General features: G+C 39.7%; 2 protein-coding genes and 1 long non-coding RNA gene across 8 annotated transcripts in view; 1 reads left to right on the top strand and 2 right to left on the bottom strand.

Annotated features, from left to right (window-relative positions):
• CORIN (corin, serine peptidase) overlaps positions 1 to 14,413 on the bottom strand; it is a 278,248-nt gene extending 263,835 nt beyond the window's left edge. The window contains exon 1 of one of the 3 annotated variants that reach the window (XM_073012425.1): positions 13,157 to 14,413. In XM_073012425.1, the coding sequence (XP_072868526.1) occupies positions 13,157 to 13,219 (63 nt within the window). In that variant the 5' untranslated portion in view covers positions 13,220 to 14,413. Of the gene's footprint in view, positions 1 to 12,642; positions 13,117 to 13,156 lie in introns of those variants that run through there. The other 2 variants (XM_073012424.1, XM_008017472.3) reach the window with 2 other exon arrangements.
• The window catches only part of LOC140710541 (uncharacterized), a 64,785-nt gene continuing 46,512 nt past the window's right edge, over positions 6,631 to 24,903 (top strand). The window contains exon 1 of the long non-coding RNA XR_012091610.1: positions 6,631 to 6,794. This is a non-coding gene — a long non-coding RNA (uncharacterized lncRNA). The remainder of the gene's footprint in view (positions 6,795 to 24,903) is intronic.
• NFXL1 (nuclear transcription factor, X-box binding like 1) overlaps positions 15,767 to 24,903 on the bottom strand; it is a 72,664-nt gene continuing 63,527 nt past the window's right edge. For all 4 annotated transcript variants that reach the window (XM_073012426.1, XM_008017470.3, XM_008017468.3 and 1 more), the window contains 2 exons: positions 24,789 to 24,842; positions 15,767 to 21,996 (listed from right to left, as the gene is read on the bottom strand). In XM_073012426.1, coding sequence (XP_072868527.1) covers positions 21,823 to 21,996; positions 24,789 to 24,842 — 228 coding nt within the window. In that variant the 3' untranslated portion in view covers positions 15,767 to 21,822. The remainder of the gene's footprint in view (positions 21,997 to 24,788; positions 24,843 to 24,903) is intronic.

Below are 24,903 nucleotides of genomic sequence, written 5' to 3'. Positions count from 1 at the left end.
AGTTTGTCATAAAATAACTCAGACCACTGACCAAGGCACACACAGGTGAGATCTTGCAGGTCCTTTGTTGGGACCACTTCACGTTCTTACTAGGATGCCTTAGGAAAGGCCTTTCTTTCTTTCTTTTTTTGCTTTGTAGAGACAGAGTCGCAGTATGTTGCCCAGGCTGGTCTTAAACTCCTGGCCTCAAGCAATCCTCTTCCTTCAACCTCCCAAAGTGCTGGGATTACAGCCATAAGCCACCATGCCCCAGGTTCACCTTCTTTATTTTAATTTCAAACAGGATGGAAACTCAGTCCTATTGTTATGATTCTATTGTTATGCAGAAGAAGGCAGAATAAAAATCACCACAAGCCAGATTAGAGCTGTTTATCCAAGTCTAGATTTTGAATTCTAAAAACCACAAAGGCCAAGGGGAAAGAGAACGCTAAACTTTCAAGTTTGTCCTAATCTCTTTAGGGAATGAAACTGGACACGGCCAGACAGTCCTTCAGTCATTCTTGGCTTGAAAGATTCCTCCCCACTCTGCCTTGCTTACACAACGTGGGCAGCTGGGTATGCCAGCTTTGAGAGGCCTCCCCAGGCCTATTTTTAATCTGGTATTTTCTGCTTATAGACTTTCCACCAGGGCAGCCCCAGGTCCAGGGAGTCACTCCAGCTGGGAAATGTGAGCACACCACTGGCCTGTGGCAAATGAGGTATTTTTAACTGAGACTTGAGAAGCTCAGAATTGTCATCTGCTTCAGGCCTCAGGGTGTGAGACACAAAACAGCCAAGCAAGAGAGGCTGTGTGTGACTCTCCAGTTCCTTAGCAACCAATTGCTGTGCTCGTTGCTGGAGAAGGGCTCTGTAAGTGTCCTGTTCAGTGATGGAAAGCCAGCCTCAGAGTCTTTCCTGGCAATTATGTGGCCCCCTCCCCATAGAAGTGAGGCCTGGGAGTCCCCCTTGCAGGCGAGGTATTCTGCTGGGCTCTCCCACACCACACCTATCTGCGGCTGATTAGCATCACCTGGGACTTGTTAGACACATGAATTCTTGGGTCTCAACCCAGACCCGTTAAATTAGAAACTGACAATGGGACCCAGCGATCTGTGTTGGATCAGACCCTCCAGGTAATTCTCATGCACACTAAAGTTCCAGAATCACTGGCCTAATCACACATTCGCCAACATTCATAGATGAAGATGTAAGAGTTACACTTGAATCCCAAGCCCACGTTGCAGTAATTCTTTTAAATGAATAGACTTTTTAGAACATTTTTACACTTACCAGAAAAAAAAAGTGAGCAGATAGTGAAGAGCACCAGTGACTTTTTCAAACCATTGCTTTTTTTTTTTTTTTAGATGGAGTCTCACTCTGTCACCCAGGCTGGAGTACAATGGCGCCGTCTCGGTTCACTGCAACCTCTGCCTCCCGGGTTCAAATGATTCTCCTGACTCAGCCTCCCGACTAGCTTACTAGATTACAGGTGCCCGCCACCACGTCTGGTCAATTTTTGTATTTTAGTAGAGACAGGGATTCACCATGTTGTCCAGGCTGGTCTCAAACTCCTGACCTCAGGCAGTCTGCCAGCCTCATCCTCCCAAAGTGCTAGGATTACAGGCGTGAGCCGCTGAATCCAGCCAACCATTGCTTTTTTCTGCTGCACACTATACCCTAATAAGAAAACCTCCTTCCTCTGTTCGTCCTTAAGGGCAGTGATAAGACACCAACTGAGTTTTTGCATCAAAGGTGGCAATTGGGTCAGAGAAAGAAATAGACCCCAGCGCTAAGGGAAGATAGCAGTAATGCACAAAAACCCTAGGAATGACTGCAAATGCATACTCCAGCACAAGCTGAGATGAAGCCAACTGTGATTGTCTAAGACTCTGCAGCCAGGGCAACAAACAGGCTTGGAAATGATGTGAATATTTGTGTATCAGTTATATAGTCATTTCTTCTTGCTGCTGTAACAAATTACCACACACTTAGTAGTTTAAAGGAACACAAATTTGTTATCTTACAGTTCTGGAGGTCAGAAGTCTGCAATCAGTTTCACTGGACTAAAGTCAAGGTGTTATCAAGGCTGCTTCCTTCTGAAGGCTCTGAAGGGAAAATCTGTGCCTTTTTCAGCTTATAGTGGCTGCCTCTATTCCCTGGCTTGAGGCCCCTTCCTGCATCTTCAAAGCACATTCCTCCCCACATCTCTATATCCACCATCACTAATTGTCATATGTGATTCTGACCTTTCTGCCTCTCTAAGGGCATTGTGATCACATCAGGACCTCCCAGATAATTCAAGATAATCTCCCCATCTCAAAATCCTTAATTTAATTACATTTGCAAAGTCCCTTTTGACATATAAAATGATATTCACAGGTCTCAGGGATTAGTATGTGGGTTTATCTAGGAAATCATTATTCAGAACATCTCGCTCCATATAGCCCAATACTCTCTAATACCATAGACACTAGCTACGTGTTGACATTGAGTACCTGCAATGCAGCTCATTTGAACTGAGAAATGCTGTAAGGGTAGTGAAATTTAAAGACTTGGTATGAAAAAAAGGAAAGATTTCATTAATAATTTTTATGTTGATTACATAATAAAATTATAAAATCTTGGATCTATTGAGTTAAATAAGCTACCTTATTAAGATTAAATTCATCTGTTTCTTTTTGCTTTTTCAAGTGCAGCTACTAGAAAATTTTAAATTACATCTGTGGCTAACATTATATTTATATTGGAGCAGTCCTACGACAGACCATAAAGGAGGCAGGGTGACATTAACTTTCAGTTGTTTTATTTTTGCCTTACTTATAAGAGAGCCCAGACTTTGGAAGCAACATTTCTTCTTTCTCTAGAGAGAGCTACTAAATTCCTGCAATTAAGATTTCAATTCAAGAGGGATATTTTGTTAGGGATATGCACAGTTAGGTGTAACAATAAAAAAAATACATTTATCCAGCAACATGCATTCTAATAAAGCATTTTCATTAATACATTCTTTCATTAAGTCCTCATTACAGCCTTGTAAGAGATGTATTATTCCAACTTTTTAGAGAAGAAAATGGAGCCCAAAGGAAATTAACTTGCAGGAGGAGCACCCAGTCAGTACGTGATAAGCTAGAACTTGAGCCCACGTCTATGTACCTCTGCACCCAAGGCTGCCTGGCTGATTTCCTGGCTTGGGTTTAATGGTTTAATCAGGCTCACTCTACTTCCTGAGTGGTTTTACTTTCAACCCTCCTAAATTTCAGAGTCTCAGGATTTTCCCTTTCTTCCTTAAAGTTCTGCTCCTTTGCTATTCTGAGCACATTTTTATTACAGTTTTCTAAAAAATTATTTCTTAACTTTGAATCCATATTCAAAGTTAAGGGCGTATTTCCTACATAGTTATTTAAAGAAGAAGATTTTCTCCTATATCACACTTCCTCAGCACCCAGAGGCACACCTGGTGCCTAGCTTGATGCTGGGCCATCTGGTGGAAGAGCCCTGATACCAATGACTGTCTCTCCTCGTTCTGTTCACCACCCAGAGCTGCATACATAGGTAAGATGTTCAGATCTGACCTCTAGCCAGAGTAGATACCCTCAGAGAAACCAGGGCTATGGTGGTTTAAATTGCCTCCCAGCTTTCCTCTGATTGGTCTTTTGGGGTTGAACAGGCAATTTTTCACTTTGGCAGAGGGTCACTGTAAGAAGAATTAGCAAATGCCCACTAAGAGGGAAGCGGACACTAAGATCATGTAGGATGCCCCTTACCCAGGCAGCACTCCTATGGCATAATCAGAAATATATATTTGCTTTTTTCCCCAGTTCCTGACACAGGACTCCTTTAAATCCCTTGGAATATCCTGAGTGATAGAAGTGATAAGAGCACCTTTTGTTCAAACGAGGTGATTCTTGGATTCTTGAAAACCCCTAGCTGGCTTCAGGATAGGGGCTGGTCTCCAGAAAGACCAAACTTTGATTAGAAGCTTAGAGCTTTCAGCCCTACTCCCCAACCTCCTAGGAGGAGAGAGGGCTAGACATTGAATTAATAACCACATACTCATGCCTCTGTGATGAACAAAATCTCCATAAAAACCCCTAAGTGTCCGGGCTTAGAATTTCTGAATTGGTGAACACATCTACATTCTGGGAGGTAGCGCACTCCAACTCCATGGAGACAGAAGCTCCTGAACTCTCTAAGGGCATTGTGATCACATCAGGACCTCCCAGATAATCCAAGATAATCTTGCCATCTCAAAATCCTTAATTTAATTACATTTGCAAAGTCCCTTTTGACATATAAAATAATATTCACAGGTCTCAGGGATTAGGATGCGGGTTTATTCTAGGAGGTCATTATTCGGACCATCTCACTCTCTCCTACTGTAGACACTAGCTACGTGTCGTTATTGAGCAGGTGCAATGTAGCTCATTTGAGTGGAGAAATGCTGTAAGGGTAGTGAAATTTAAAGTCTTGTTGTGAAAAGAAGGTAAAAGATTTCATTAATAATTTTTATGTTTATTAAATATTAAAATTATAAAATCTTGGATCTATTGAGTTAAATAAGCTATCTTATTAAGTTTAAATTCATCTGTTTATTTTTGCTTTTTCAAGTGTAGCTACTAGACAATATTAAATTACATCTGTGGCTAACATTATATTTCTATTGGGGCAGGACCCTTCTGGACCTTCTGGACCTTAGCCTAGGCACCTCTTTATCTGGCTGTTCATTCCTATCCTTTATCATAAACCAGTGAATGTGAGTTAAGTATCATCCTAAGTTCTGTAAACCATTAGGGCAAATTATCAAACCTGAAGAGGGAGGGAGTTACAGGAACCCCTGATTCTTGGCCAGTCAGAAGTGCAGGTGGCCCAGAACTTGCAACTGTCATCTAAAGTGGGGGCAGTCTTGTGGGATCTGACACTAACTCCAGGTAGATGTGTCAGAATTGAGTTGAATTATTGGACACCCAGTTGGCGTCAGAGAGTTGCAGCAGTGGTTGTTAGGAAAGATACCATGCATCTGGTGTCAGGAAGGAAAAAACACACCAGCTTATCAGCTATCAGAAAGGAAAGAGAGAAAGAATAAAGTAAAATGGGGCACTGTCCTGCTCATTTTCTGCTGCCACATAAAAATTATAGCCTTTAGATGGAAAAAGACCCTGAAAGAGTAAATAGTCCAACTACCTCATTTTACACAAGTAAACTTCTGTAAAATTTCAGCAACCTAGTATCAACTTCTTATTGAACTCCCCTTTTTGATGGTTCTTGACTTGGACAACACTGTTTTAAAGGGTGACAGAGAAATAGTAAATAAAACAATGTAGCTTTGATTTCCAAACCACACTACAGAGGAATAGCATCTTGCTCCCAGAATGAGGCTCTAAAATAGGCACATGAAGATGAAAATTATGTACTGTCAAACTAATCCCTGAAAAGCCTTAAGAGAGTGTCACTTTGGAGACCAATGTAACTTCCGTCAATAAATCCCACATGGTGTTTTGTTTTGTTTTGTTTTGTTTTGTTTTGTTTTGTTTTGTTTTCCAGAGCTGGAACAGGCCAGGCTCATCAGTTGAGTACCAGATTAATTAATTGGCTTGAGGTTAGACAATAAAATGGCACAATCTTTAAACCCAGGATCACACATGGAACTGCAAAAAAGGATACATGTAAAAGGCACCAGGTTCTGAAACTAATGGCAGATTCCTTTCTCTCATCTTTTGCTCTTACTCCAGGACACTGAGTAGAATGACTCATATTAATTAAATATTCATCTCTCCTCCCTGCACTCGTGGTTTAGGGTTTATTGCTTAGCTAGAAACTAAGCTTCACAAGTGCATGAATCCCTGTTTTGTTCATGGATATCTCCTAAGTGCCTAATAATATACCCGTCACATAAATGTTTGTTGAATAAGGGGATGAATGTATTCTTTTTGTCCAGACTCTGTAGTTGAATTCTCATACATTAAAGCTATTGAGGTCTAGCTTATGGCTTTCACTTCTTGGGAAGTTGTGGTGCTATATAGCCAGAAAAATTCAAACAGAACTATGCATAAAAGTATTTTTCACCATTCAGGAAGTTCTTGGAGTCCCAGATTAAGATTTCCTGGTACTGTCAATCTTAATCTATGACACTTCAGCAGAATGACACTTTTGTGGCTTCAGAGACACTGACACTTACTTTCATAGCTGCATAGGACTTTAAAACTTCTCACAAGTGCTACAGACAAAAGGTACTCTTCAAGTGCTGTCAACCTAAAGGTTAACGGGTTGAAGAGACCCTGGGCTAAGGAAGCACAAGCTGGAGACACCAAAGTGGTCTTCGCAACTCGCCTCTGTATTTTCTGCCCTGCTCCTAAGCTACCCTGTTGGCTGACTGGCCCTTCTCCACAGATGTCGTCTTGAGCCTCTTACAGAGTTTCAGCACTGACATTAAATGACAAGATGGATCACCTACAGGACCACCTTGGATCCCCAACCAGCCTGATCAAGCATTGACACTGCATTTGTCACCACCAGCTCTGATGGTCTGGACATGTAGAAACGTATTGCAGGAAAATATGCAAACAGCTGCTATAAGGTGAGCTGATCGAGACAACCGCCAGCAGGCAGAGGGGAAGGCATAATTAATGGGCACCCTTCAGCAGAGCTCAGAGCAGACCAAATGCTATTGCAGAAGGCTCAAGAATGAGGCGAACAGACTAGCCAGTGCTCCAGGATGTCTGTGGCTCTTTATGAGTGAAGAGAAAGGGTAGAGACTGAAGACAGAGCCGGGGACAGTGACAGGCTTGGGGAAGAACAGCTGATTCAGCAGTCCCAAGGTGAGTCATCCCATGCATTCCACACCCAGGTAGAAAGTGCTCATTAGCAGAACATAATCTCCCAACCTGCATGGTGATCGTCTGTTTGTGAGAATAATAACCATTACAGATTGTGCTTGCACTAAAGCAGATTTAGCAAAGCCTCAGGAACAGAATATACTTCATAGGGTAAGAAATCCAGCTAGGGAAAAAGACTGACCTATCTATGCATCTATAATGGGTTGAATAGTGTCTCCAAAATATATGTCCACTGAGAACCTCAAAATGTGTCCTTCCTTTGGATATAGGGTCTTTGCAGTTGTAGTTAGTTAGGACAAGGTCATACTGGATTAGGGTGAAGCCTAAATCCAATATGACTGATGTTCTTATAATAAGAGAACACACAGAAACACATACCAGGAAGGCCATGGAAGAAAAATGTATAGTTTGTCAAATGAGGATGAGTTCAAGAAGGGGTCCTACATAGTGAAGTGGAGTATTAGTTTTTAAGCCTGATTAAACACTTAGTGGATCTTCCCCCAAACACTGAACTTAGTATTATAGTGCTTTCATTCTTGTAAAAAATGGTACAACATGTAGGAGTACACATGGAGGGAGAAGAGCCTTCTTCTGTTGTATCAGTTTCTGCTCTAAAGTCAGGAAAATCATCAGCCGTAAAGCTCATAGGGAGGGAAAAGAACAATACATAAGCAAAATCATCAAGGCTGAAGGGGAGAACTCAGAGGATTATGTAACTAATACTCACTTGTCAGTGATTTGTACATGGATCTGGCCATTTACTATTCAACAAATGCCTAAGCCATGTAAGAGACCTCAAGAAAACAGAAGTGATTCTGCTATAGGAAACCACTTTTTAAAAGAAAAAGAAGCAAACAGAGGTGCTTTACAGGAAAACTTTTTCTTTTCTTTTCTTTTCTTTTTTTTTTTTTTTTGAGATAGAGTCTCGCTCTATTACCCAGGCTGGAGTGCACTGGCATGATCTCAGCTCACGGCAGCCTCTGCCTCCCGGGTTTAAGCGATTCTCTTGCCTCAGCCTCCCAAGTAACTGGGACTACAGGCAGTTGCCACCACACCCTGGTAATTTTTTTGTATTTTCAGTAGAGATGGGGTTTTGCCATGTTGGCCAAGCTGGTCTCGAACTCCTGACCTCAGGTGATCCGTCTGGCTCAGCCCCCAATAATTCCAGTGAGCCACTGCGCCTTGGCCTAGGAAAACTTTTATCATCCTAAAATCTTCTCATATCATCACTCAAGCAAAAGAAAGCTCTAGAACTGCCTGAGAGAACATACTGCAATGAAGCATATCATGTATCTGTGCTGCCCAACACAGTTGCCACCAGCTTTATAAAATAACTGAGCACTTAAGATGTGCCCAAAGAGACTGAAGAAATAAATTTTTAATTTGATTTAATGTTGATTCAATTTAAACAACCACAATTGGCTAAGAGACTCCATTGCATCACATGGCTCTAGAGTCACAGAAAACTGCCTATGGAAAAAGTCTTGAGACATTTCTCATCAAGTCTAGGATGAGACTGGTTCCTCAAGTAAAAACAGATTAGGAAACAAATCACCAAAGCAATTATGAGCAAGAAAAAAAAAAGCTAGAGGTATCATACTTCCTGATTTCAAAATATATTACAAAGCTACACTAATCAAAACAGTATGGTACTCATATGAAAACAGCCATATGGCCAAACAGAAGGGAGAGCCCAGAAATAAAACCATACATTCATGGTTGACGGGGTTGCCAAGAATATACAATGGAGGAAAGATATGTCTTCAACAAATGGTGCTGGGAAAACTGGCTATACATATGCAAAAGAATAACATTGGACCTTTATCTCATGCCATGCACAAAAATCAAGTTAAAATGGATTAAAGACTTAACCATAAGACCTGAAACCATTAAATTTCTGAAAGAAAATGTAAGGGAAAATCTTGACATTGCCCTTGGCAATAATTTCTTGGATATGACACCAAAAGCATAGGCAAAAAAAGCAATAATAACCAAATAAGATTATGTTAAACTAAAAAGCTTCTGCATAGCAAACAATATAATCAACAAAATGAAAAGGCAACCTAAAAAGTGGGAGAAAATATTTGTGAATCATATATCTGATAAAGGATTAATATCCAACATATATAAGGAACTCCTTCAATTCAGTAGCCAAAAAGCTAATAGCCTGATTTTAAAATGGGCAAAAGACCTAAATAGACATTTCTCCAAAGAAGACATACAAATGGCCAGTAAGTATATGAAAAGATGCTCAACATCACTAATCATCAGAGAACTACAAATCAAAACCACAAAGAGATTTCAGCCCTTTACCACTGTTAAGATGTTAGGATGGCTATTATCAAAAAACAAAAGATAACAAGTGTTAGATGCCAAGAAAATGGATCTCTTGTATATGGTTCATGGGAATGTAAATTGGTGCAACCATTATGGGAAAGATTATGGAAGTTCCTCAAAAAAATTAAAAATAGAACTATCATATGATCCAGCATATGGTACAAGCATACAGTATAGAACTACCATATGATCCCATTTCTAGATATGTAACCAAAGAATTTAAAATTGGGATCTTGAAAAGACATCTGCATTCCCATGTGCATTGCAGCATTATTCACAATAGCAAAAAACATAGGAGCAGCTTAATGTTCACTGATAGATGAATGGATAAGGAAAAATGGGGTATATATAAACTGTATGTATATATATACATACAGTAGCATATTACTCAGCCTTAACAAAGAAACAAATCCTACCATTTTTTACAACAGAGATGAACCTAGAGGACACTATGCTAAGTGAAATAAGCCAGACACAGAAGGACAAATACTACATGATCCCACTTAAATGAGGAATCTTAAAATAGTCAAACTCATAGAAGCAGAGAGTAGAATGGTGGTGTGGGAGGTATTGGACCAAGGGTATAAAGTTTCAGTAATGCAAGATGAATAAGTCCTAGAGATCTACTACACAGCATGGCTTCTGCAGTTAACAATACTATATTCTATACTTAAAAATTTGCTAGGCAGGTAGATCTTATGTGTCCTTATAACAAAATAATAATAACAATAATAAAGATGGCAGAAGGGAACTTTTGAAGATGATGGATAGGTTTGTGACATTAATTGTGGTGATGGTTTTATCGATGTATACTTATTTCTAAACTTATCACATTGTTTACATTAAATATATATGGATTTTTGCTCACCAATACTTCAATAAAGTAGTTTCTTTTTTAAAAAAGGTTAGGGAAACTTCATTGGAATATACCACTATTACATAAAGTACTTCTAGTACATATTCCATACTCTGCAGTGTCCCTACCAGTGGTCAGTAGTACCATCTCCATTTTCTGACCAAGGAAACTGAGGCCCAGCAAGAAGATTATTTGACTTGCCCAGAGCCTTGCGGTTTTCAAGGGGCAGAGTCAGAGGTCTGACACCAAAGCTCCTACTCTTCCCGCCAAGGCAGGCCATCTATAGCACCTTCCACTCTTAAGGGGTCTGCCATTTCCACTCTCTCTGAACAGACATAAAACAAACAAGTGTATTGTGTCTGTATGTGTCGTTACGTGAGTGTGTAGACTCTGAGGAACAGGTAAGTCTTGGAATCCCTTGAGTGTTTAGTGTGAACCTAGTATGTTTAACTAGCTAGTATCAGGTCAGTACCCTTTAGCCAGCCAGCCTCGTTTTCCATTTGGTCCAGCAAAATGGAATGCCAAGAATAGTGATGGGGCTAACAGGATGTATGAATGCATACTTGTTGAATAACTTATTAGGTAGAAGTAGCAGGTCAAATAAACCTTTCCCCCTCAGATACACTCAGCAACAATTCAGTGTTGTGGCTCTCCTGCTCCTCGGAGAGCTCTTATTACCCCAGCAGTGGAGACACTCAGAAACCCTAAGACCACAAGTCTTTGTGTTGAAAGAGGCTAGAAGTGCAAAAAAGAGGAAAAATAAGCAAAGGAGTACCTCATTAACAGTATGGAGATTTGAAAGTACAGGCTTTGGAAAATGACTCTCTGGAGCTCCTGGGCCACTCAGCTTCTCCTCTAACTTCCTGTCTGCCCCCAACAGTGGGGGAGGTCAACTGAGGGACTGGCTGGGCAATGGAGCTAGCAAATGCTGAAATCCACTTGAAGCTATGGTGGAGAATGCCACCGTTTCAAAAGGAAACCACAGCTGGTTGTGGAATGCAAGATGCGGAAGGACTGATGCCTGCCGTCTATGCTGTTGCTATTGTGATTTCTGCAGCATTATGAGGAAGGTTTCTGATGGAGTGAGTTTTGCATCTTTTAAGAAAGTGTTCCTATATCTGGATATGTACTTGATGAAGTTAATAGAGTAATTCTTGGTGTGTCTCTTTAACCCACAGGAAGGTTAACAGAGGCTTTCATCGTTGGTCCTGTAAGCCTACCCTGAAAGGAACTTTCTGGAAAGAGTCCTCTCTCCCTTAAAGGCCTTATAGAATCTTGAGGTTTTGAGGTTGATGTGTTTCCACACCCAAATAACCCCAAAATAGTTCATCCTATTGAAATTCTTGGTGTCCTGGAAAGCATTCTATGGAAAACCTGCCTGGTCAGTCAAGCCCACACGTGAGTCTATGCAGACATCTCCTCCAACCTGTCAAGCCCCAGGAACCTCCTCTAACGTCTCAAGCCCCAGGATCTAAGGACCGATTTTTAGCACAATCTCACACAACAAAACTACTGGGCACCTAATAATAGAAACAAGCGAATGAATGTTTTGACTGTGACAAAAAAAAATGGTTTAGTAACTTTTTATAAACGCATTGTTTCTCTCATTGTCTCAGGGTACTGTCTCAGGGTTATGCCAAAATTAATTTTAAAACTATCTGCTTAAATGTGTCCTTGGACAATAATCATCAGTAAGTCCTAACTTCACCCCCTTTCTGGCAGCGGTCTGATGTTCCTTTGCAGAGTTTTGCTTCCATCGATAAGTTACTTTCAATAAAAAGTTAAAATAAAAACTAGAAGCCACAATTCTGCATATGTCAGTCGTCGAAGTCTTGTACAGGAGTCAATCTTTGCAGCGCATCGTTCTCAGAAGTTTCCCGCGAGAGGAAAGCTGGAAAGCTCCACTTTATGAATTACTGGAACAGTTTCCCTGGGAATGCCCAGCCCCCGCGGCTTCCCTGCTGAGTTCATAGTCACAGCTCCCAGAGCTCGGTCCCAGGAACGGGAAGCCGTGCAAAAAGCGCGTACACCGCCATCCACTGGCCCCGACCAGGTAGTACCAGGAGTGGGGTGCCCGCCACGGAAGCTGGGGAACTGGGTCCCAGTAAGATCCGACAAGACACCACCTCCCTTCCTCCGGTACAGCCTGCCCTCTCTGCCTGCAGCTATCGTCACTGGTCGGTCCCGGATTCGGAGCAGCTGGTACCCGCGGTAGCAAGCGGATTCCAGGGCCCTAATGACACCGAAGGAGAGGGGCAGCCGCAAATTAGACCCTCTTCCTGGGGACTCAGGCCAGTAAGGACTGTCCGTGGTGCTCTTCCCTTTCTTTCTCCTCCTGAACGAGAGCCAACGCTGCCCCTTCCCAGGACTGGATCGGAGCCAGCCAAATCCTACAGCTTAATGCCTGCGCCCCCAGCGGCCAGCGCTCCAGTGCCTAGGCAGGTTCACGCCGGAGAAAGTTTGCACGCAGGGACCTACGAGTTCCCAGCACTCTGCAAGAGGGCCAGTTCTGGGATGCCAGCGCTTAGGAAGGGCGAGTGATCCCCAGGCACCAACTGGGGGCCGGGGAACCCAGCGCGAACCCGGGCTGTGGAGGGACCGAGACCCAGGCGCGCGCAGCTGGGGAAGGGGACTTACGTCTGGGGCAGGCAAGGCTGCTGCGCAGTCCTTCCAGCCACCAGGCGCCCGCGACGCCGGAGCAGAGAGGAAGCTGTAGATCCCCGAGGGGCTGGCTCCGACAGCTCCATCTGCAGTCTCCCGTGCGGCCAGTGCGCAGCCAAGTCCACTAGACGCGTGGAGGGCACCGTGCGAAGGAAGGACTCCGCAGGAAAGGTGGTATCGCCCCCGGCATTGGTACCGGGGTCTCTGGATCGAGCCTACTCGAACACTGAAGGAAACCCTGCCCATGACCCTGGGAGGGTCTCGGATGCCGGGCGGCCCGGGTGGAGGTCGGGACCAGGGCCGTGCGCCTGGGAACTGGGTGCAGGACGCTGAACGCGGGACTGTCAGAGCGGGAGCTCACCTACGGCTGGGGAAGGAGGTGGCATCGGGCAGAGGAGAGGACGGGGGAGGGAGGGGCTGACCCTGAATTCACCGAGACTAAGAGGACATAAGACCTGGCTGCGGCAGGACAGGGAATCATCGATCTTACCGGCTTTGAGGACCTGGCTCTGCGGTAGCGCTCTTCCTGAGCCAGGGAAGGAGACTGTTTCATGGAGAACAAGTCTCGCTTATTCTTCTGTCCAGTTTTATCTTGGTCGCTTTTCTCTCTTCTACGTGTCCCCCTGGGAGGCACTACGGATGCCTTTCTCCAAGCTCAAGAGAGACAAACTGAACTTTAAGGGCCAGGGGCCCCACCTTTTGTCTGCTCTACAGATCCCACCCGCGGACCACACCCTCCCTTCACTCCCGTCTCTGGGTCCCACCCATAATAACCCGTAATGACAGATCTTCCGCGTCCCCACCTCTTTGCAGTCAAAGAAGTTATTATTCAGGGGCATATGGAAAGCCAGTTTCTGCTGGTCTCCCCCAAAAACTTACACTAAACGAGGGCAGCAGAAAAGGACAGGACGATTAAGTTTAAGTTGTGTGAGAGTGGTTGGGAGCAAAAGAATTACTATTCTCCAAATTTTCCATATCACATCGAGAGCATTTTCTTTTAACCAGAGTGAAGCCAATCAAAATTAACTGCAGGCACTGGCAATTAAAGAACAAGTTTATCTCAAAAAAAGTTTAACGTTTGGAGGGCATTATTTGCATCAGGCATATGAAAACTTGCCTTCTGTTAGGTATGCTGAAGAAACTGCTTTTGCCAGACTGCCTGAGTCTTTGCTGAGGCTGCAGGGACAAGGGAGAACCCTACCCTGACTGCTTCCAAAAACCTAGTTCCTGATTTCCTGCGGAGGGCACCTACAGGTTGAAACTAAAAGGCGAAAAAGTTCCTGCCTTTCTGTCATTCAAAAGCAGCTACCTTTTCTAAGACAGCGTCAAGGAGGGCACCGGAGGTACTCATCACAGTAATTGCCTTGGACTTTACCAAGTCCAAGGCAATTGTCAAATGTGGCAAAGAAAGACACCTCACTGGGTTTTTCTTAGAAATGATTGTTCATCCAATTTCAATCAAGATCTCAATGGAAATTTTGAAAATTACTCATGAGGTTATTGAATAAATCCATCCCCATTATCTAAAGTCATGTAGAGACAACAAAATATGGGCCAAGCACTTGTTCTTGAAAATTATTGCTGGGAAAATACACATTTGTAAAAGGGGGGGAATCAGTATTTTGTTTCTGAAGTGAGATCAAATGTAGAAAATATTGCATATGTATAGTAAAATGACTGAAACACTGATTCCATGTTATTCTAACATCAGATTTGTAAACCAGTATCTGACAAATTTAACATAATTCACAATAATTCAGCTCATACTATGTGGCAGGTGTCATACTAAGCACTTTACATGTATTCTTTTAGTTCCACCAACTACTCTGAGGAAGAAGCTATTATTTTATTTTAGAGAAAAGAAAGCAGAATCAGGGAGTTGAAGTAACCAGCCTACACAAGCTAGAAAGTAGCTGAGGCAGTGACTTCTGGATTGTGTTCTTACTAAGATACTACCTCATCACACACAATCATCGCAGCGCCAGTCTGGGAATCAAGAACCTAAGAGATGCATCTTGATACTGACACTTCGTAGATGTTATCTGATTACTCCTCTATATCTCTATTTATTGATGAGGGTCCTACTCTTTTAGTATAACCAGTACAATTGACTTCCAATCAATCAGCTTTGACAATATTCAAAAAGGAGTAATCAACCTAGTACTAGCCCTAACGATCAACACCCTTTTAACCTCACTACTAATAACCATCATATTCTGATTACCTCAACTTAACTCCTATGCAGAAAAAACAAACCCTTATGAATGCGGCTTTGATCCACTAAACCCCGCTCGCATTCCATTTTCAATAAAATTTTTCCTAGTTGCCGTTACTTTTCTACTGTTCGACCTAGAAATCGCCCTACTATTGTCCCTGCCATGGGCCCTCCAAACAACAAACCTTGATCAGTGTCAAGCGGCGGCTTCGAAGAGACATCTCTTTTTTTCTGTCACAAAAGAGACAGATCCACCGTGAGCAAATCACATAGTCTTTCTGGGTCACAGTTAACCTATAACGTGAGGGTTGGATTCAATTGCTAAGGTTTCTACAGGTATTCTGAGGCCAAGTACAAGTTTCTATTTCATCTCCTTTCTCTTCCACTTTCTGCCCTCTGGTGGAGGTACTACAGGGACTATGAAATTAAAGTAGCTAACTCAGTGGATTTGAGATAGACAGGGTCACTCAATCTCCCTCACTTTTTCACTTTTCCACTTTTAGTTCCTCTGAGAACTAAAGCTAATTGCATTAATGGTGTAAAATAAACATTTGTTAAACTTCCTTTTAGCAAGAAAACCCAACCAGTTCTAGTTACCAACAGCACTAGAATTAATATATGAGGTATTCTTTGCATGAAGGTAATGATATAATGAGGGTAAAGATGTTTTATATTCTTTGTAATAAACTTTTAAAATGTCAAGAATCAAACTATTAGAAGTCTCAAAACATAGTAAAACTGATTAGAATATGCAGTGTGCTCACAGTAATCTTTAATGACCTATTTGAATTATTCTTTTAAAAAAACTAGCTACATTTGCATTTCAGCTTTAAGTGACAACCATCATCTAGTTTCTTAAAATAATTTTACAAAAAGAAACACTTCTAGCCTATTGAAACTTTTATTGTTTAGCACTTCAAGAATACATCCAACTAGTTAGATCATTTAAAAGAAAACACACACAAACCTTGAAGAGATTTATGGAAAAATTAAAGGTATTGAATATACCTCAGGAAACGGTGATTTTACAGAGCAAACTTCAGCACATACCACATTATAGATCAAATTAGTACTTAGTACTACAACTGAAGACAATTTAAGAACAAGAAAGAGATCTTGGAGAAGCAAGCAGCATCCGAGGATAACAGGCAAGCAGTAGCTAAAACAGATATGCTACCCCATGGCTCATCTATTTAGCTATTCATTCAACTAATATTTATTTTGGGTTTGCTGGCTGCCAGATGAACAACCTAGACAGAGTTCCTACCCTCACCAAGACTTTTAGTCTTGTGGAATATATTAAACAAATACACAAACATGTAAACTATGAAAAAGTACTTGCAAATAATGTCAGAATAGCTTTGGGGACTTAGAATGTAATATTTTCAGCTGAGATATAAAGCTGCAAAGCCTGCAAAATAAAAAAATAAATAAAAACAGCAAGAAACAGGTAAACTGGAAATTTACCTGTTGCAGAGAGGGGAGAGTTTATTTAGTCGAAAGGGGGAATACAACATATCCATATGTACTATAATACACTCTAACCCACTGATATTTTCAGTATCTGATAAAAGCAATTTGTGTAAATGTTCTGTTTGCTGTACATAGTATTTCTGGGACATCAATCCCCTACTCTAATATACCATAGTAGTCTTGGGAAGGAGGTAATATCTGACCCCGTAAGAAATTTCAAAGGAATTTTATTTGTAGTCCTCTCACACACCTAGTGCTACAGAGGGGTCTCACACTGCAATTTCACTGCCTAAATATGCCCCTACCTTTGGTCAGCATCCCACCCAGTCCTCCCAGGGACGGAACACCCTCAATGACAGTAATCATATGTGCAAAAACTGAGATGCCTCACTTCACAACAGACTTTTTTTCTGATTTGTGAATCAATTTGAGATGTCTTAAAGTTACGAGGTAAAGTCACATATCTATATTATTGTGGCTAAGCTGTTCTATGTGCCAAGCACTTCACAAAGTGACATATAATTCTCTGGGTTTTTCATTCTTGAAACAAATCTAGTTTCCTTTGTCATAAAATAAGAAGCGTAATAGGCTCACCTGATATGGCTGTTATGAGGATTACACATAGAAAGTGCTTTAAAATAGTTGTAGACACATAATAGGTAAAACTTACTGGGCACTTACTGTTATTTCTTATTGTCACCATTTTACAGAAGAAACTGAGGCTTACAAACTTAAATAGCTTCCCTAAGATCTCACAAGTAGAAAGTGGTAGAAGCAGAACTGGAGCCTAAAAAATTTTGGACCACAAACCAATCCTTACCTTCTGTACCAATTATTAAGAGAAGACCATGATGAAAATGTCCAAGGAGTTTACATCTTAGAATACACTCTGAATTTTCATTCACCCAATAAATATTTACTGAGCACTGTGGTAGGTTAGTGTCCCCAAACTACTCCCTGCCAAATTAATGTCCACCCAGAACCTCAGAATGTCACCTTCCTTCTGTGGAAATAAGGGCTTTGCAGATATAATTTGTTATATCTTGGTTTGGGACTTCTGGCCACCTCAACTGTGAGAGAATAAATTTCTGTTGCTTTAAGTCACTCATGTACAGTATTAGTTACAGCAGCCCTAGGAAACGAATACTAGCATCTACTATGTGGCCAGGCAGGCTTCTCTACTCTGAGGTTATAGTAATAAATGAAACTGCACTCCTGCCCTCATGAAGTTTACATTCCAGGGAAGGAGGTAGATAATAAACAGACACTTAATATGAGGACAGGTACTAGTTAGTGCTATGAGGAAAAAGTATTGTGAATAGAGGATGACCAGATGAAAGTGACTGGGGGGGCTTTGGAAATATTAGGTGATATATTAAGAGAATACATATATGGGATACAGGGTGTTAACTCAAATGAATCTGGACTGTGGAGTTTCAAACTGCATATAATCTTTCACAGCACGACTTAAATTACTAATTGGAAACTTAGCAAGAACAGAAGCTTAGTAAGCAATAGACCTGAGCTTGTTCAATATGCCAAGATTCTAAAATATATAAAAAATGGCTTCGCAGGTGGATACCTGGTCTTGCTTGTCTCTTTAAGTCGCTGGAGATCAGAGGGTCTCTCAGTTCCTCCCACCACTCCCAAATTCTCGCATCTCTTCTAGGAGGTAGTAGCTAGTACTTTGCTTCTTCCTCACCCTGGAATCTCCCCAGCCTGCCTCATAAGCCTTGGGTCTTAGAGTGGTCTAAACACTGCCACTCTTTAATAAAGACGGCAACTTCCACAGACCCAAGAAGAGACAGAGCTATCTCATGTCAACTCTAGCTCTACAGCTTAGATATCTGCTTCAGTTCCCAATATCCAAGGACAGGCAGACATTAACAGCTAGAGTCACCTGGGTCCTCAGAGGTTCTTTTTACAGCCTTCCCTTTACTGTCCTGTACCTGGTCCTATACCAAAATTTATATAGGTATATAGGACAAAAATTTTGTCCTATACCAAAAATTTTGGCTACTGCTGCACCTTTAGTGTTCTTGGTTTAACACCCAACTAATCCTTTGTTCTTCTGGAGATCAGCATACAGCATCTCCCATTGTTTTAATAATCTTGATTATAAAAGGATGGATGAGGTCCAAGCACCCTAAAAAGTCACCCTTGGCAGTGGGCTAGATCCCCCACATGGGTGGCCCTTCTTTCCCACGGCTCTCTTGGCCTGGCTTAATCTTCACCTGTTTGCTTATGTGGAAGAACCCGCAACACAGACCATATGCATAGTGAGGACAGAGTCTTCTATTAAGTTCATCACTGTGCCAGGTATCTAGGCAAAGAAAAAAAATATTTCTCAAAGAAAAATGGAACACTTTAAAATAAATCTCTTCAAATTTTGTCTTGTATATCTATTTCCAAATAAAGTCTGTTTCTGGTATTACTCATGAGCATTTAAAATAACATGAAGAGCCAAAAAATTCTTATATGCCATCTCTCTTTAAACACTAGCACAGAGATTAATCTGTATTTAAAATGTTTAACCTTCATAGCCATTAAGTTCAAGCATCATAACTTCTTTATAGAAGGCAAATGTTTTCACTGCTTTGCCTCAGTAAAATTTGACAATTTCAGTAGCAATTATACTTATTTGAGATTGTTTTCATTTAATTTAGATGTGAAATTGACTGAAAAACCAACAGTTTGTCAATTCCTAAAGGTGTTTAAACTGAAAAACTAAGATTTCAACATACATATTCCACAAATTTCAAATAGGAAGCTAACACACTTTGTTAATGCCACAAGCAAGTAGGAAAACAAGACCATCACATTCACAATCTTAGGCCATTGTTAGTGGCTATTTGGTAAATTTTTCTATTCCTTCTCTAATTTGCTCAGACTGAAGCTAAAAGGACAATATGCATTACTTTATTTCCCTCAGAACAAATCAGTATAACTACTTAGATAAAACTTAACTTGTCCCTGCACCATTATAGTCTTCTCTCCATATTGTAGCCAGCGGTCCCTAAAAAAAAAACAACACCAAAAAAAGGCTCTTCCTTGTTTAACGCTTTCCAGTGCTGTCCACTGCAACTCAAATGCAACCTACATTTCTTACCCTGGTCTATCAAGCATGACATAAACTGGCCTAGACATATCCTCCTCTCAATTTAACTTGCATTAGGCTCTAGCCACACCAGCCCTTCTTTCTGCTCCTCAGGTGTGCCAAGCACTTCCCAACCTGGGGACTCTGTACTTAATGCTTTCTCTCATATAGATTTTTCACAGATCTTCAAATGGAGGTCATTCAGGTCACGGCTCAAATGTCCCCATCTCAGAGGGATTTTACCATTCTAGGTTAGCCAGTGTCCTTGTACCCCCTACTTCCACCACATTCTATACCATTCCTCTTATTTTCTTGAATACCACTTACTACACATTAAATCATGTTCATTTTTTATGTCTATTACCTGCCTGTGCTTGTCTGTGCCTTAGCAATATAGGAGGAAAGATCACCATTATCTCCAAAACATAGAAAGTTCCTGACATATAGGAAATACATCTGCTGACTGAATAAGTGAAGGAATAGTTGTGTGACTTTGGGTAAATTAATTATGCTCTGAGCTAGCCAAAAAGATGAAAAAACAACAAACAACTTCATATACCATTCATTCAGTCTCCTTCTTCTGCTCTTAAATTCTCTTCCCCAAATTAGGGGGAAAAAAAAATTAGCAAGTACAGAAGCCCTACAAACAACAGATATGAACTAGGTCTCATGTTCACTTAATAGGCCAAGATTCTGGCATAGATGGAAATGACTTTCCATGTAGACACCCGGTTGTTCCCTTAACACTCAACTTTCAGTTAGTGCAGGTAATAACTTGAGTGTAGTGTACCTGATTTAGAGCTTCTGAAATGCCAGCCCTGTAATTCTACCACTGGGAAAGGTTAACAATTCTAAAATCAAAACACCCATGAAGAAAGGAATGACTGTCCTTTAATTCTGGACAGCAGCTAATACTTAGGGCCAGGTGTGGAGGCTTATGCCTGTAATCCCAGCACTTTGGGAGGATGAAGTGGGCAGATTACTTGAGGCTAGGAGTTCGAGGCCAGCCTGGCCAATGTGGCAAAACCCCATCTCTACTAAAAATACAAAAAAAAAAAAAAAAAAAAATTAGCTGGGTTTGGTGGCACATGCCTATAATCCTCACTACTTGGGAGGCTGAGGCACAAGAATCACTTGAACCCAGAAGGTGGAGGTTGCAGTGAACTGAGATCATGCCACTGCACTCCAGCCTGTGCAACAGAGGAAAAAAAAAAAAAAAAAAAAAGAATATGACACTAAATTTTGAATTAGATCCAGCAAAATTTTAAAATCCTACTTCCTACTTCTGCTTAAAACACATTTCTACCACTTTTAGATACTTTTAGGTATACATCAATGAATGTCTTCCACATGAAGTATTAGAAGTTTATACATTGACACTAATGCCTAACTTAAAATTATAGGCTCCTGAATATTTTAGCTAATAATAAATATTCTAGATTACAAATTTGGTATGAAAAATTTTAATGTAAACATTAATCATATAAATAGTAAAACTATTTGAAAGGAATTATAATTCAAACATTTGACTTACTGATATTTCTCCATTTGTTTTCATAAGAACTGATTATTTTCAGCTGAAATCTATTTAAGATTGTGGCAAAGAGAAATGAGACTAAAGTACATAAAGCTTATAAGCCCTGTTATCAGCACATATTCTTCATAAATACTAATTTTCCTTTTATTCTTATTTTTAAAAGACACATACAAGTTTTACGAAACATGCCAACTTCAGTGAAAAGCTTCTTACATAAGAAATAGCCACATGTGAGGAATCTAGCTTGGTATTTGTTGAAAATAACTATATACTCTGAAGAACAAGCCACATGACATTTATTGACAAAAATTCCTCACTAATAAACCAACATCTGAAATCTAATTATACACCTTCATGTCACAATTTAAGGGGCCTGTTAGAGAATCACTTTTTAAAAAAAGTACAAAGTTAACAGGATCAAGAAAAGTACTCTATAATACATAACCAAAACATTAAGAAATATTTCTCTTACTGCACATATGGCTCAGTTTCATCTGAACTATGTTTTAAAGTGTTGGTTTGAAATGTTAAATGAAAAAACTAAGTTAGTACAAGGAAGCTCAATGGAAAAAAACACATGTTACTCTGCCTCTAAGCCTTATGAAATATTTTACAATTTCAGTCATGCTTTCACTTTAAACAGTGTTATACTGCCCTTTCTAGCATACTAATTAAGATAAAGTTTAACATTCTGTCCTTCTAACAACAGCTGAAAGAGAATACAGAGATGAATGTAAATATATATCATGTTCTATAATATACATTTTCTAATATTTCAAATTTAACAACTTATCTAAATCCAATCTGAGTTATATTAAAAGATAGAAACTTTTTTTAATTGACATCATGGGTGATGTACCATGCAAACACCACAACCACAGCTCCACACACTGAAAGGAGATAATATTTATGTTTTTGCCATAGTGACAGCTCCACTGCCACTTCGTCTCTTTTCCTGTTCTTCTTCCGACGACCCTTCAGTCTGTTTTCAAAAGCTTCTAGTTCAGCCTAAATAAAAATAGCATCATTTTAATTAAATTCAATGCATATGTTGATTTGAAACTTTCCATTCACATAAAAATCAATTTGGGTAATGTTTTAATAGTAATGATATATAGTCAATATGTTGATTTGATTGTTTTAAAACACCACTCTCCACCACTGATTGTATTCAACAAATTCAGGGTTTAGGTAAGCAGAAAGGAGACTGGGAGATAACAGAAGAGAATATTTCAAACTGTAGGGCTGACTATGACACTAAATATTAAAATGTCTGATTAGGCCGGGCACAGTGGCTCACGCCTGTAATCCCAGCACTTTGGGAGACCGAGGCGCGAGGGTCACAAGGGTCAGGAGATCGAGACCATCCTGGATAACACTTTGAAACCCCGTCTCTACTAAAAACACAAAAAATTAGCCGGGCATGGTGGCGGGTGCCTGTAGTCCCAGCTACTCGGGAGGCTGAGGCAGGAGAATGGCATGAACCCGGGAGGCGGAGCTCGCAGTGAGCCAAGATCGCGCCACTGCACTCCAGCCTGGGCGACAGAGAGAGACTCCGTCTCAAAAAAATAAAAATAAACAATAAAATAAAATGTCTTATTAAATCAGGGTGCTCTAAAATAGACACTGGTCTTATACATTCACACCATTATACTTCAATCCAATTATTATAGAACCGTCATTCTATAAAGCTTCTAGCAAGTGCTGTGATGCCTAGTGAGAATGAAGATACCTATAATTCTAGTTGTTTACAATGCATGCAATAAACATTAGTGGCTTTTAAGAACGAAATTCAAGTGAGTAAAGAGAAAAAAGCTGCCAAAACTCGATTCTTCTCTACCAAATACATTTTTTAAAAATAGTAAAAATTCTTCAAAGGAAAAAATTATTCATGCTTTAAAATCAAAATGACTATTTTAGACATTAACATTTTAAACTAGTACTAAAAGAAGGTAACTGAATTGCATTCAATATCAAATGTGGATTGTTATCCTACTGCTAAGTACTTATTAAACTTTTATACATAATAATATAATATGCTATAGTGCATAATTAAGACAATAGTTAAAATATGCATGTATTTAATATCTACATAAAACTTTGTAAATAGTTATTTAACAGGAGGAAATGTAAACTTTAGTTCACATATCCATTACTGTGGCCATAAACCACACTTGAAAAAGATCTAATAATAAACTTAGTTTAATACAAAGTGGCATTCTTCAATGAGCCAAAATGTCAGACTACTCCCAAGTGGTTAGTTTCAGATATATAGAAAAACGTCAAAACATCTTAAAAGCAGGCAAACTTGAGGATCACAGACACAATAAAATAACTGAGGGTTAAATGGTGACTCACAGTCACCAAGTATATATTATGTGCTGTATACAGTGATCCCTCAGTATCTGTAGGAAATTGGCTCTAGGATCCCCTTGGATATAAAAATCTGAGGATGATCAAGTCTCTATATAAATAGTGCAGGATTTGCAAATACCATACAAACATCTTCTTGTATACTTTAAATCACTCTAGATTTCCTATTACATTCCTATAACAATATAAATGCTACGTAAATAGGTGTTACACTGTATTTTAAAATGTGTATTATTTTTTATTGTTGGATTTTTTTTTACTTGTTTTGAAAAAAATTTCGATCTGTAGTTGGCTGAATTCACAGATGCAGAACATACATATACTAAGGACTGATTATATTTTGCTTAAAGAGTCAGTAAACAAAGAATGTATTTAAGATTTTCATCCATGACAATTTATAAAAAGATAGCAAAGGGAATAAGGAGAAAACATACTAAACTTCTCTTAATAACTTAATCTCCTAGGATTCCAACCAACTTACATTTTACTATATTAGCTCTGATAACTTATTTTGGGGATATCAGGCAAAGCAACTTTACAGAACCATAAAATCTCAAAGGTCATCTTGGCCAACCATTATTTTCTACATGAATTGCTTCTAATGTTCCTAATCGTTCTAATTGTTCCTACAACTCATCAAAGTTTGAATTTCCTCATTCATGCAAATCATGCAAGTTTCAATCTCATCATTCATAAAGGCAGTAGTTTCGTATACAATATAATCTGATAAGTATAAAGCATTTCAAGATACAAACTGACAAATAATAATAAAAAGTTATACATCACTATTAGAAAGTCAAGCTACTCATTGAAGTATATGATCAATAAAGTAAATACTTAAACATGGAATATCGGGAATGTACTTGTTATCTTGGTAACAACAAAAAACAGGTTATAATCCTGTATTTAAAGGTCTAATAGGGAAATATGGGAACGTATTATTAAAATAAATGTACTGATTAGTAAACTGCACTTATTTGTTACAGGTGGTCTGCAAGTCAGTAAAATAGAACTCATACTTTTAGATAAGTAAACTCAAGGTCTCCAGAAGATGCCTTACAATGGTGATGATTCGCTCACTCTCACTCCCCAGCCAAAGGAGGAATTAAAATTCTTCTGGCTGAAGTATGAATGATATTGGCAAGAAAGTAAATACAAAAAAAAAAAAAAAAAAAAAATTCCAATAAAAAAAATTTCCAATACAAAAAAAAAAAATTGGGGAATATATGAGATCTCATACCTTCTCAGAGTTTCAGTATACTTAAAGTGAACTTGGTAGATGGCTCATTTTTGTTTTACAAGAACTATGTTATTTTCAGTTCACAATAGAGACTAGCCCTTAGTTTGACCTTGGAACATATCCTGTGTTTGCACAAAATCTAGCAATGATGCTAAGAGACATAAATCTGGGTATTTTGTTTGGTTACCTGTTGTCTTCGTTTTTCTTCTTCAAAAGCAGCCTTGGCTTCTGCTTCTTTTATCTGTTTATACACATTCAAAAGTCAATTTACAATTTAGTCATCACATTTTATATGGAATTTT

This window comes from Chlorocebus sabaeus, chromosome 27, assembly GCF_047675955.1.
Source record: "Chlorocebus sabaeus isolate Y175 chromosome 27, mChlSab1.0.hap1, whole genome shotgun sequence".
Lineage (NCBI taxonomy): Eukaryota > Metazoa > Chordata > Mammalia > Primates > Cercopithecidae > Chlorocebus > Chlorocebus sabaeus.
This window is presented reverse-complemented; position numbering and strand designations above follow the sequence as displayed.